Below are 14188 nucleotides of genomic sequence, written 5' to 3'. Positions count from 1 at the left end.
CAGCAATGCAGTCTTCCCGGTTGCGTCCACAATGACAGTTGACGGCGCCGAACGCATACGCTGCATACTGTAGGACAAGTTGAAGCAGAACTCATCCTAAAACACTAAATTTCGCCACTCATCACACCAGGGTCGGCGTTCACGTGCCTGTTGCACGGCGCTCACTCGTGCTCTCGTTGCAGTTCGCCGGTTGTCCTTCTGCAGTCGAAGATGCCTTCTGCAGTCGAAGACGAAACGTCAGGGGAGAGATGGACCACGGCATCTCATCCCGGCAGTGTCAAGTAACGGCAATTCAGATTGTTAATTCTTGATTCACTCCTGAAAGTCAGTCCTTAATCGCCCCGATAGGTCCGATTAGCTTAACGAAGTGTATTAATGCTTTCCTGTTTGTGTGATGAGCCGCATAGTATCAATTTTTGTCGAAGGTGTATAGCTACTGTGTTTTGTGAAGAAGAGTTTCGTTGTGTGCATTTTGATCGTACGAGTACATGACCTACAGTTGGTCTAACTCACTCTCAAGATCTATTTTACCTTGTGATCCCCGCAGATGTAGAACCACCTACTTCATTGCGTATTTTATTTTAACAAAGAAATCCAAAGAGTGTAATTAACTCGGTTCTATATCATAAATCGTCATGGAGTCGATCGCCACTGTGTAGTCATGCTGAGACTGTAGCGTTTTTCCTCTGCCTGTCTTAATGTTTGGCTAGCAAAACGGCCACCACGTACCTCAGTAAATTTATCATTTTTTGTACGTCATTGCACATACAATTACAACAAGGAAGAAACGAGACTAGTAGAATTCCTTCCATCTACTGAAAAATCAGGGTTCTCAAACAAACCAATGTCATAGGTAATGGTAGGAAGAATTAAGGAACGGATAGTACCCCATACTCATTTAGCAAACACCGATTTAATTATTATTATTATTAGAATAAAGGTAGGCAGCGCTTTTATTCGATCAATGGTAACCTAAATTGAGAATCTGAATGCAGCATAACCCGTCTACTGCCATTCCTTGTTGTTTTAAGATAACAGTACGGTGCATACTACCAGCTCTTTCCACCGTTGTTCAGAACATCTGTGTAACAAAGAACTATGTAAACACTACTCACGATTACCGGAATTCTCACACTACATCTTACACATCCTTTGGAAGAAGAAATTGCCAACTCCCTCCTTTATCAGATTGGAAATGCATTAATTTGAGTGTCCAAATTACTACAACGAGTAACCAGTAAGAAGACTCGGTCAGTCAGCTAATATGGAGTAAATTGACGGTTTTGTACACATTCACTCTATTTTTTTATTTACATGTATACTCACTGGAAGAACAATTTTATATTTGCACTGAAAGCTGTGTGTACTTTACTACAGCTGCACGGTATTACAGAATTTTGTCGCAGCATGTGGCGACATCAAAAGGTAAGTTATACATGTCCCACACCAAGACCATTGCACAACTTGTGTGCCGCATTGTCAGAAGATAGTACACGTTCTGAATTCCCTGCAGACACATTTATTGAGTGGTATGGTTAGCATGTGAATCATCAAAGGGTTTGAATCAAATGACGCCGTAAGTGGAAACGTTCTCTAATAGGCCTTGTAGCTCTTGTGGGTAAAACATCTAAATTCTTCACAGATTCACTTGAAATTACCGCAGTGTGTGGGTCAAATGCAGTGTCACTTACAGCTGAAATGAAATGTTATAAAGAAAACTCACCAAAACTGCACAGACGTGTGTTACGCTGATCAGGAAAGATAGTCCATCGCTGTCAACCACAGACAACGTCCAAGCAGACGAGGATCTGATTCGCAGCAGCAGCAGATTTTCCAAAGACGAGGACGTTCACTCGGTGGTTCTCGAATGTCTGCAAGTAATGCATTCCTAGGAACTGGACGACTGGTAAAGAGTTTGGATAGTCGTTTACAGAGGCTATGTGGAAAATTAATATCGAGTGTCTGAGTCACTTTGAAGTATAATGCAGTTACTGGACCAGAATAACAATGCATACCTTGATTTTTGAAATACCTTCGTTGTATGACCAGGGCGGGGGGAGGGAAGGTAATTTCCTTCAAATATACTGCTAGCAGAATGCAGTTGTTTGTTTGTTATTTATTAGATTCTTAGTTTTCATGACATTACGTGTCTTTCTATCATTTTTCTCCCTGTAATGGGTAAGTAATACAAGATCACATTTACATCACTCGCATGCAGGATCTGCTCTGTTGGTGCAAGTTATGAATGGAGGAACGTCGCATCTGCATTTGACGCAGCCGTCGGTGCTGACCAGAAGCTCATCGCCAGTGTTCAGTCTGTGGTCTCCGAAAGAGCACCGGTCATCTGCAATGTAACAGCAAAGTGTATACCCGTTTGCCATTTATACATATATAGTTGGTCTTGCCACATCTACACAAATGCAAACACACACACACACACACACACACACACACACACACACACATTGTCATAGATCCAAAATACTCGATACAAACTGATTATGGAAGCTGGGGATACCAAAACTGCCGAGTCAGGTGTCAGACGAAATTCATTCTCCTGGACTGGGTATTCTTCAGTTTGAAACAACCAGTTTATTTAATTATTTTGTGAATAGCTAATTTCACCCCCTTAGGCATTATAAAACAAAATCACAGCAAACTATTTAAGATGTTGACCACACCACCAGTATTTCCATTTTAAATAGTTACACTAACGTATTGCAATGTCTTGTATGATGTCATAGTAACAAAACCGACGTAACTGTAGCATTGTTTTCTCTTTTTACAAGTCGACTCAAGGTCTGCGTTAATACGAAACGCAGGTTATTCACGTAACTACAGTACTATGGTTGTACGAAACCATTACTAGCAACGTCATCACACGCTAGGCCCACAGTACACATGTGTGGAGTATATTTTCTGTATGAATTTCAACATTTCCTTTTTACTATGTCATAATAACAGATAATAATGAAAACAATAAATAATAAAATAAAGTGATTACTTAAAAGTAAAGCAAACTATGCATGAAATGACTTCCCTAAAACTCACACCGACTGTTACCCACAGATACAAAAGACTGTTGATAGAGGTATTGTTGATTTTGAGTCATTCATCTTGCAAGCTACTGATTTTTACTAGCGTTGTTCACACGATATGAAAGAAATCAGTTTACCAAGTCTATTCTTTTGTTTAGTAATTTCAATATTGAAACTTATACTTGACAGAATAGAGTAGAATTTATCGATACAGTTACAAATCACAAGGAATTTTTCATGACAGCTTACCTCACACTGACAGATGTAAAAAGTGCACAATGAATCTTTCCACTTAAAGTAAGTTATGTAAGGTGTTGTAGAGCAATAGCAACTCCACCGCTCTTCGATGCTGAACTTACGGCTGAAGGTCTTACATTGGCAGGGGAAACACATGACATGACACACATGGGTTGACTACAGGGTGTAAATTTTAAGTTGGCAAACCAGAATACTTCGAAAAATAAGCTTAACACGGAAAAATGTGCAGAATCCAGAGTTGATTATTTTCTAGGGGGACATCTACTGCTGCTAGAATTAGCCCGCCACCCCAGCCCGCTTGCGGTTGGGGCGGGAGGTAACTTCAAAGTTTCAAATGGGAGCCTGCATTTTGTATTACAGAATCAGATTCTACATAAGAAACTACGTACATATTGTCTTAAACATTTGTTATGATTCTGGGTAGTTGGCGCTGTATTTAAGAATATTCATGTTCTCATTTTCGCGTAGAAAATGGTTACAGATAAATAAAAACTCAGTTCACTCCTTAGTAAGTAGGATGTTCGGTTAGTTAGTTAGCTAGTCACATGATTTGTTTGATAATTAAAAGTTGTGTGGCCTCATGACCACGAAACAAACAAAACTTATCCGAATCTGCGGAAAAAATTAATATAGTATTTGGATCAACATTTGTAAAACTCTAAATCCTCTCTCTCAAACCCCACCCTACGGGGAGAGAGGGAGAGTTTTACTTTTAGCGAATCAAACTTCACGAAGTAAATAAGTATTTTTTATTCATCCGTAACCATTTTCCACACATAAATGAGAACATGGATTTTCTAGAATTACAGCGCCAACTGCCAAGAATAGAAAAAAGTTTAAGACAAAACACGTAGTTTTTTATGTAGAACCTGACTCTGCAATAAAAAATGGGGGTTCCATTAGAAATTGTAAAGTTTCCTCCCGCCCCATCCCCAGGGGGTTGAGGTAGCAGGCTAATTTTAACACCAGCAGATGTCCCCCTCGAAAATAAACAACTTTGGATTCTACACATTTTTTCGTGTGAAGCTTATTTTTCGTGCTATTCTGGTTTGTCAACTTAAAATTTACACCCTTTGTATGGAGAAGCAAGATCCTTTGGTAGCAATAATCTCATATGCAGTATTGTCAGAAAAATGTCTGCATTATCAGCAACAATACTGCCACGACAAAATATTTCACTAGTTCAGTACATCTACATCCACGTTATTACTCTGCTATTCATAATAAAATGCCTGGCAAAGGGTTCAATGAACCACCTTCAGGCTGTCTCTCTACCGTTCCACACTCGAAATGCTCGCCGGAAAAACGAGCACTTAAATTTGTTTGTGCGAGCCTTGATTTCTCTTATTTTTTTCGTGAAGATTATTTCTCCCTATGTAAGTGGGTGGCAACAGAATGTTTTCGCAATCGGAGGGGAAAACTGGTGATTGAAACTTCATGAGAAGATTCCGTCACAACGAAAAACGCCTTTGCTTTAATAATTGCCACTCCAATTCAAGTATCATGTCTGTGGCACTATCTCCCCTACTTCACGATAATACAAAACAAGCTGCCCTTCTTTTAACTTTTTCGATGTGTCCGTCAGATCCATCTGGTGCGGATCCCATACCACACAGCAGTACTCCAGAATAGGGCGGACAAGCGTGGTGTAAGCAGTCTATTTAGTAGACCTGCTGCATCGTCTAAGTGTTCTGGCAATGAGTCCCAGTTTTTGGTTTGCTCTACCCACAACATTATCTGTGTGATCGTTCCAATTCAGTAACTCGTCAGTTAATAGAATGAAACAGCCATCACAATCTTGACCATGTTCAAAGGTATCTGAATGTTGTACATTTTGTATACACTTTACAGGTATCTGAACCAATGGTGTTTTTCTTTAATTATTACCATGATCAGAAGTATTAGGAAAATCTGAATTTTGAATAAATTGTTGCTATGTTCAAAAGCATCCCATCGGCTTGAATAATGCATATATTAGATCTGTGTCCTAATGTAGCTAAATGACCTGAAATTTAAGTTATTGACACAATGTTAAAAAGTCTGTGTAAGCTACTGCCACGTTCATAACTCTCTGAGCAATCTGAATTTAGCATAAATTTTGCTTTAACATTGTGATGTATGAAGTAATTTGTTAAAACGTTTAAGTAAGATTGTGAAATATGGCACAATTTGTTATAATTTCACTTAATAATGGTAATGTGTAGGACAATATCACACAATTTTGCTGTAACATGTTGAAGTGTGGACAAATGTGTTACAATTTTGGTGTAACATCATGATTTATAGGCTAATTTGTTAGAATTTTCCTATTACATGGCTCTTTGTGGGGCAGTTTTTGTAATTTTGCTGTAACATGAATAACTATGGGACAATTTGTTATACTTCTGCTCTAATATGACTATATACGCTGGGTGATGGGTCATGTAGTCTCCACTGCACAATAACATCAGTTAGCATTATCACCAGTAGATGACAAGCTGCTGAGTGACACTCTAGCATGAAGTCACTGTAGTGTCTGACTGGCTATGATATTGGCTTTTATTGAACTAACACACGTTTTTGACAAATAATACAGACAATTTTGGTATGGCAGTAAACAGCATCATTACCATATCTAAACTGCCTGTATTGTTGTCAAAAACTTCATTTAGTTTGCTACAGAAGTCAGACTATTCTTATTGATGAATGTCAAGAATATCAGAGTCCAATAATCTCAGACTGTTTAGGGTTCCAGAGAATAGAATACAGATGAATGAGTGATGAATCTTGTCTGTGAGAAGCTAGGGCCGACAGGTGACACTGCATGTCACTGATAGTAGTCAGAGAGTGGGAAACATAACAAGCCACGATCTACAAAGCCTAGACCTGTAATAGCGAAGCTTGTGTTCCAAAGCAAAACATCTGAAATCTTTAGAGAGAAGAAGAAACTCCAGAAGTCACACCTGGTGATACGAGAGGATTGTACATTTCGTACAATGCAATTTCGAGCTATGGGCTACAAATCGTACAGACAAATGTGGTAGGATAACGGTGGGTACCGAAAATGGAAAAAAGATCAGTTAGCACCGCAAGTAAACATGTAACACTTCAGCCTCAGCTGCAAATAAACCAATCTTTACCCAAGTTTCAGCCAAAATAATTTGGCCTTCTTCAGAAGCCAGTGACACTAAAATATTGCATGCTTCAGTTTGGCCATGTCAAGTAGAAAACTGTAGCACCGTAGTACCCAGTCATAAATCTACATCACTTGAGCTGATGGGAAACAGCAGGCACCACTGCGCAGACGAAGACCATAGGCTGCAAGAGCTGCACCGGAACTAACTGCTACGAGCAGCTATGTACCGAGCACCGCTGATGGTCATCTGCATGCACGCGTGGAATTATAGTTACTTAACAGTAACTATCTTTACATTAGGAACAGGATTAATATAACCATTAAAACCTTTATTGGAGCCCGTAAGGAACACTAGCTATTACTCGGCAAAATTATATAATTTTGAATACATTGCTCAAACTTCAACTGGTTAATTAATAAACATATGTGCGTTTATTTACAGGAATGATCTGTAATATTGTGGAGACTACATCAGTATGAGTAAGCATCAATAAAGGAAACAGTGCCCAAAAACTTAAAAGTAGATGAATTTCAATTAACATAGCATTAGCAGCATTAATGAAGATAGCATTAACAAAAATAGCGTAGAGTGATTAGATACTGGGTAGGCCTGGCAGAACATACAGGTTGTAACTTAACACGTTAATCGTGGTACTACAAAAGTATAAATCTAAGTGTTAGGTTTCCGAGGACCTTTCAATAAATTTGTCATATAACGACACAAATACAACTGAATAATGTACATGCACATATATTGTGTCAAATTACATACTCTTAGTAAAAATTCTTAGACCACAAATAAACTCGAAGTCTCTGACTTAGGAGATAAAAACATGTAAACTCGTTCAGTGAGTAGTTTATATTGTTGTTGTAGATATTAGTCAGCCATAACTTAACTAACGTGTTAACATTGTTTCGAGCATATATACACTCCTGGAAATGGAAAAAAGAACACATTGACACCGGTGTGTCAGACCCACCATACTTGCTCCGGACACTGCGAGAGGGCTGTACAAGCAATGATCACACGCACGGCACAGCTGACACACCAGGAACCGCGGTGTTGGCCGTCCAATGGCGCTAGCTGCGCAGCATTTGTGCACCGCCGCCGTCAGTGTCAGCCTGTTTGCCGTGGCATACGGAGCTCCATCGCAGTCTTTAACACTGGTAGCATGCCGCGACAGCGTGGACGTGAACCGTATGTGCAGTTGACGGACTTTGAGCGAGGGCGTATAGTGGGCATGCGGGAGGCCGGGTGGACGTACCGCCGAATTGCTCAACACGTGGGGCGTGAGGTCTCCACAGTACATCGATGTTGTCGCCAGTGGTCGGCGGAAGGTGCACGTGCCCGTCGACCTGGGACTGGACCGCAGCGACGCACGGATGCACGCCAAGACCGTAGGATCCTACGCAGTGCCGTAGGGGACCGCACCGCCACTTCCCAGCAAATTATGGACACTGTTGCTCCTGGGGTATCGGCGAGGACCATTCGCAACCGTCTCCATGAAGCTGGGCTACGGTCCCGCACACCGTTAGGCCGTCTTCCGCTCACGCCCCAACATCGTGCAGCCCGCCTCCAGTGGTGTCGCGACAGGCGTGAATTGAGGGACGAATGGAGACGTGTCGTCTTCAGCGATGAGAGTCGCTTCTGCCTTGGTGCCAATGATGGTCGTATGCGTGTTTGGCGCCGTGCAGGTGAGCGCCACAATCAGGACTGCATACGACCGAGGCACACAGGGCCAACACCCGGCATCATGGTGTGGGGAGCGATCTCCTACACTGGCCGTACACCACTGGTGATCGTCGAGGGGACACTGAATAGTGCACGGTACATCCAAACCGTCATCGAACCCATCGTTCTACCATTCCTAGACCGGCAAGGGAACTTGCTGTTCCAACAGGACAATGCACGTCCGCATGTATCCCGTGCCATCCAACGTGCTCTAGAAGGTGTAAGTCAACTACCCTGGCCAGCAAGATCTCCGGATCTGTCCCCCATTGAGCATGTTTGGGACTGGATGAAGCGTCGTCTCACGCGGTCTGCACGTCCAGCACGAACGCTGGTCCAACTGAGGCGCCAGGTGGAAATGGCATGGCAAGCCGTTCCACAGGACTACATCCAGCATCTCTACGATCGTCTCCATGGTAGAATAGCAGCCTGCATTGCTCCGAAAGGTGGATATACACTGTACTAGTGCCGACATTGTGCATGCTCTGTTGCCTGTGTCTATGTACCTGTGGTTCTGTCAGTGTGATCATGTGATGTATCTGACCCCAGGAATGTGTCAATAAAGTTTCCCCTTCCTGGGACAATGAATTCACGGTGTTCAAATTTCAATTTCCAGGAGTGTATGTACATGACTACTCTGCGTCTAAAACGTAAGTGCTAGGCAGAGGGTTCTTCGAATAACCTTCAGACTATTTTTCTACTGTTTCACTCTGTAACAGAGTATGGGAGAAAGGAACACTTAAATTTTTCTGTACATGCTCTTATTTCTCTGATTTTAGTTGGTTCAAATGGCTCTGAGCACTATGGGACTCAACTTCTGAGATCATTAGTCCCCTAGAACTTAGAATTACTTCAGCCTAACTAACCTAAGGACATCACACACATCCATGGCCGTGGCAGGATTCGAACCTGCGACCGTAGCGGTCGCGCGGCTCCAGACTGTAGCGCCTAGAACCGCTGGGCCACTTCGGCCGGCCTGATTTTAGTGTGATGATCATTTCTCCCTGTGTAGGTTAACGACAACAAAATATTTTTACGTTCAGAGAAGAACGTTAGCAATTGAAATATCGTGAAAATATCGCCACAAAGAAAAATGCCTGTGGTTTAATTATTGTCATCCCGACTACCTTATCAAGACCTGGCTCAAACCAGGTATTCCCTGAAGTTTGTTTTATCTAGATGGCTACACCTTTCTAAGACATGAAAGACGTAACGAGATTAGGCGTTGGGGTATGGGAATAAATATGCTCCGATTTATCACCTTCTTTACTACACGCATCCTACGGAAATAAAGATAAACAAGTGGGGGAATATATGTTTATAGAGATCGAATCCTTCAATACAAAGTGTGTGATAGGAATCTTCTATAAACTTCCTACAGTAGGAGTTGACCTGCTTCGAAACATCTCTTTGGTGTCTCGAATCGACATGTGAGCGTACCATTATATTTTTTTACAAGAACCTCGTTCCAGTGTGCAATTTAGGCAGATGCTTTCTTCTTCAAATGTATCGCTTCTTCAGCTTGCTCTCAGACATCATATGAACTGTAGTCACACTCTCATAGATATATTTGCATCAAAATCCTCAAAGAGAGTAATTTATACGTATCAAATATCTGCGCCTGGCATGGCTTCTCATGACATAGTTTTTAAGTCTCACTCATTAGAATGTCCAGAGACTTCCAAAAACTTAAGTTATCTGAACCTGCAACTTAGGCGCTGAAAATGAAAGGGTGTTTCAAATGAAAACCTTAAAAGTACTATAACATTTTAATTGTAAAAATGAACAAAAAACTTACATGTCATTTTTAGACGTGATGTCCTTGATGTTGAATGCACATATTCCACAAGTTCAGAAGTGCGTAGATACCATGTTGAAAGAATTATTTTGTTCATGTGTGTAGCTAGTCACGCACTATAGTTTTCACCTGTTCGTCACTTCTGAGCTGTCTGCCTCCAACTGCTTTTTTGAGTGCACTGAACAGATGAAAGTCACTAGTCTCAACAATCTCACGGGCGTTGTCATGTTGTGGCAGTAATTCTGACATCAGAGGTCCTCATCTCGTACTCCTGATTGCACGACGATGTTGATTTTTCAGCATGTTTGAATAAGAAGTACTGGTTACCATCGTTCCCCTATGCATATAATGCTCTACTGTATAATTACTCCATTTGCGTCCCACAAGAGAATGAGCATGACTTTTCCAACAGACAGTTTCGTGTGGAATTTATAAGGTTTTGGGGATCAGCTGTGATTCCATTCCCTGCTTGACCTTTTCATTCCAGGATAGTGAGGTGGTCTCATCTCTTATCGCCTGCATCAATTTTTCCCAGAACCGCATCACCTGCTATGTGGAAATAATGCAAAAGTTCTTCTAAGGCGTCGACGTGATGGTCTTTCAATTAGGCAGTCACTTGACACTGGCACGCATTTTGCAGACAGCTTATCGAAGTTCAGTTCATCCTGAGCAAGATTCTACGCTGACGTTACATGTTGACTGTGGTGTGGCTATCTTGTTGTGGACGATACTGCATTATCTTGCGTTTGTAGCATCACTCCCACCACCTATTCGTCATTTTCTGGACCTCCAGGAACAGTACTGCCACCTATTAACCTCATCACACTACTCTCCGATATTTTATGTGACTTTTAAGGTTTTCATTTGAATCGCTCTTGTAGTATGGGGGCGTCTTCTATTTTCTTATCAGACCTGAACGAGAAACTTAATGGTTTTACTAACAAACGTACTTCCCCAAAGACCGGGAAAATAGGAAGGCAACCGGCATATTCCATAACTGATCGATTAAAAAAGCTTATGAATCTCAGAGACGCTGCTCATGGGGAAACAAATTATACCCTACATATGAAAATCACATTGATTACAAGCAGATCCGAAACAGAGTCAGTCCAGATACAACAAATGCGATACTCAGGCATGCCCATACATTAACCGACAACATAAATATACTGGGTGTCATAAGGAAAAAAACCTGCAGTTGATCTCATTGTCCCAGCTGAGAAACTGAAACGGTACTTCGTATTATATAAAACCACAAATTAACCGCCAACGAAGCAGAACCTGATTGATTACTTTATGGGCATAAAAGACTGTAACCACGGAAAACTCTATACAAAGCTCGTTATTTGCGATATCGGCAATAACGCCATCATGCTTATTACATCAGCATCTGATTGAGAGTGAAAATGATAAAGTTTATTATTGGCTCACTGCTGTCCACTATAACAAATATCTTCAGTTACTTCTTAGCCACTAGTGTTCTCCCTCAGGCCTCGAAACAGGGGTTGCTTAAGGTCCTACAGTCTTTTAGTTACGTCAATGATGTGTCATAAATTTCACCACATGTAACCTGATGACATCCTGTTGTATCAAAGCCCAAAACCAAAGTACCTGAAGACAGCTATCGAGAATCTCACTAGTGATCTGTGTGCACTATCAAAATGGGCACAGAATATAGGGTTAAGTCTCAACCCATCCAAAACCCAAGCGGTAACGGCTGATCACTCTACGTACATTAGGCAGGGATATAGATAGGTAATCCTTACCATCTTTAATCCTAAATGGGACATTCATCAACCCATCCTCTCAGCAAAGACACTGGGAATAATAAAAGATGAAAATCTAAATCTGGTAATGCGCAAGATTGTATCAGCATCTCTCTGTGCCCTACAAAAGTACAAACAGCTCTTTCCTCTTGACCTGAAAAAGAAAATTGTCAGACACTTATACTTTCAATGATCGATTACAGCGATGTTATCCTGCAAGGTCTCTCAGGAATTCTTACTGCGCCTGGAACTGGTTATGTATGTCAGTGTTCGACATACCTGTGATGTTCGAGTCTCTGATCTCTTTAATCACACAGGGTGGCGCACGATAAGTCACACGATTGTCTTTTGATCCTACAAGTATACTATTTGGGCATTAGCTTTCAAATTGTACGCTGAACTTTGTGCAGTTCGTGAAAATTACGCCAGATGTCGTTGCGAGGTCATTGCTTCCGTTCTGAGTCCTCCCTTTCAGTTTGCCGCGATGGCGGACAAAGGACGGTTGACCGTCGAACTAAAGATGATGATTGTATTACTGTTCGCGGCGACAAACAGTGTTACATAGACACAGAGAAGATTTCGTGCTCATTTCGGCAGCCGGTGGACTTCCAGCCCACAGACAATACAGATTACATAAATATTCGAAGGTACTGCATCTGTTTTGGAGTGTCAGCGGCGACATTCACGTACCGTACGTTCGCCGCAAAACATTGAAGCAGTTCGAGTGGCTTTGACTCGTAGTCCGAGTAAATCAACAAAAAGAGCCAGGGCCGAGTCGGGAATTTCTCGCCGATCTGTACAAAGAATTGTTCAATCCTACCTTCGCTTGTATCCATGCAAGATGACTGCGTCGCATAAGCTTACTGCGAGATATAAGGAACGGATACTGCATTTTGCAAGGTGGGCAATAGAGCAAGACCAAGAGGCCGTGCTCCAGAGCACATGGTTTTCTGACGAAGCTTGCTTTTGCGTAACGGTGTTGTGAACAAACAGAACGTTCGATTTGGGGTACGTGAACCTCTGCGAATAACCCACACTCAGCAGACGGGGCCTGACTCGGGAATAACCTCCCGCATTGTATCAGAGGAGGATAACATCCGCATCTTCGGAAGACTGATAATGAAGTATTTAATGAAGCAACAATAAGGATTACCTTTGTGCTTGTACACGTTCAGTACCTCCGTACAGACTTCTTTCCAACCAGACCTTCATCATTTGCCAGTATTCTTAGGTGGTGCAGTCTCATTAAACTTTTTTCCACCTGAACTCGCTGTATGAGAAAGCATCTTTTTCTGCACCTATAAATTCTTTTTTCTATATACCACTTTCATTATTTTCATTATTGTCTTTATTATTATTATTAATAATATTATTTCTTTCCTTTTTCAGACGTTATGTCTGGTTAAAAATGGGAAGTGACGCGGACCTTGACCAAGCGTGACTTTCTTTTAACTGTACGGTATACGTTACATTGCATTTAGGAACTTTCGGGTAATGGAACATGTATCAATAATTATAGGTTTCTGTACTTGTATATATACGTTTGGATGTAGCTGTATTGCGTTGATGTACTGGTGGATATTATGTGGTATGACTCCTGTAGTTGATAGTATAATTGGTATAATGTCAACTTTATCCTTGACTTCCTCAGCCAGTTGGATGTATTTTTCAATTTTTTCTCCTGTTTTTTTTTCTGTATATTTGTTGTATTGGGTATGGATATTTCAATTAGTTGTGTTAATTTCTTCTTTTTATTGGTGAGTATGATGTCAGGTTTGTTATGTGATGTTGTTTTATCTGTTATAATGATACTGTTCCAGTATAATTTGTTCATCATTCTCCAGTACATATTGTGGTGCATACTTGTACGTCGGAATGCGTTGTTTTATTAGTTTATGTTGTATGGCAAGTTGTTGATGTATTATCTTTGCTACATTGTCATGTCTTCTGGTGTATTCTGTATTTGCTAGTATTTTACATCCACTTGTGATGTGATCTACTGTTTCTATTTGTTGTTTGCAAAGTCTGCATTTATTTGTGGTATTGGGATCTTTAATAATGTGCTTGCTGTAATATCTAGTGTTTAATGTTTGATCCTGTATTGCAATCATGAATCCTTCCATCTCACTGTATATATTGCCTTTTCTTAGCCATGTGTTGGATGCATCTTGATCGATATGTGGCTGTGTTAGATGATATGGGTGCTTGCCATGTAGTGTTTTCTTTTCCCAATTTACTTTCTTTGTATCTGTTGATGTTATGTGATCTAAAGGGTTGTAGAAGTGGTTATGAAATTGCAATGTTGTAGCCGATGTGTTTATATGAGTGATTTCTTTGTGTATTTTGCTGGTTTCTGCTCGTTCTAGAAAGAATTTTCTTAAATTATCTACCGGCCCATAATGTAGACTTTTTATGTCGATAAATCCCCTTCCTCCTTCCTTTCTGCTTAATGTGAATTTTTCTGTTGCTGAATGTATGTGATGT

At 41.0% G+C, this 14188-nt stretch overlaps 1 protein-coding gene across 1 annotated transcript in view; it reads right to left on the bottom strand.

The window, feature by feature from the left end:
- Positions 1–2147: 2147 nt before the first annotated feature.
- Positions 2148–14188, bottom strand: part of LOC126149744 (kielin/chordin-like protein) — a 98060-nt gene continuing 86019 nt past the window's right edge. The window contains exon 8 of the mRNA XM_049915831.1: positions 2148–2344. Coding sequence (XP_049771788.1) covers positions 2205–2344 — 140 coding nt within the window. The 3' untranslated portion in view covers positions 2148–2204. The remainder of the gene's footprint in view (positions 2345–14188) is intronic.

The sequence above is a fragment of the Schistocerca cancellata genome, chromosome 2 (genome assembly GCF_023864275.1).
Source record: "Schistocerca cancellata isolate TAMUIC-IGC-003103 chromosome 2, iqSchCanc2.1, whole genome shotgun sequence".
NCBI lineage: Eukaryota > Metazoa > Arthropoda > Insecta > Orthoptera > Acrididae > Schistocerca > Schistocerca cancellata.
The sequence above is the reverse complement of the archived record's forward strand: the minus strand, read 5'-3'. Positions and strand labels throughout refer to the sequence as shown.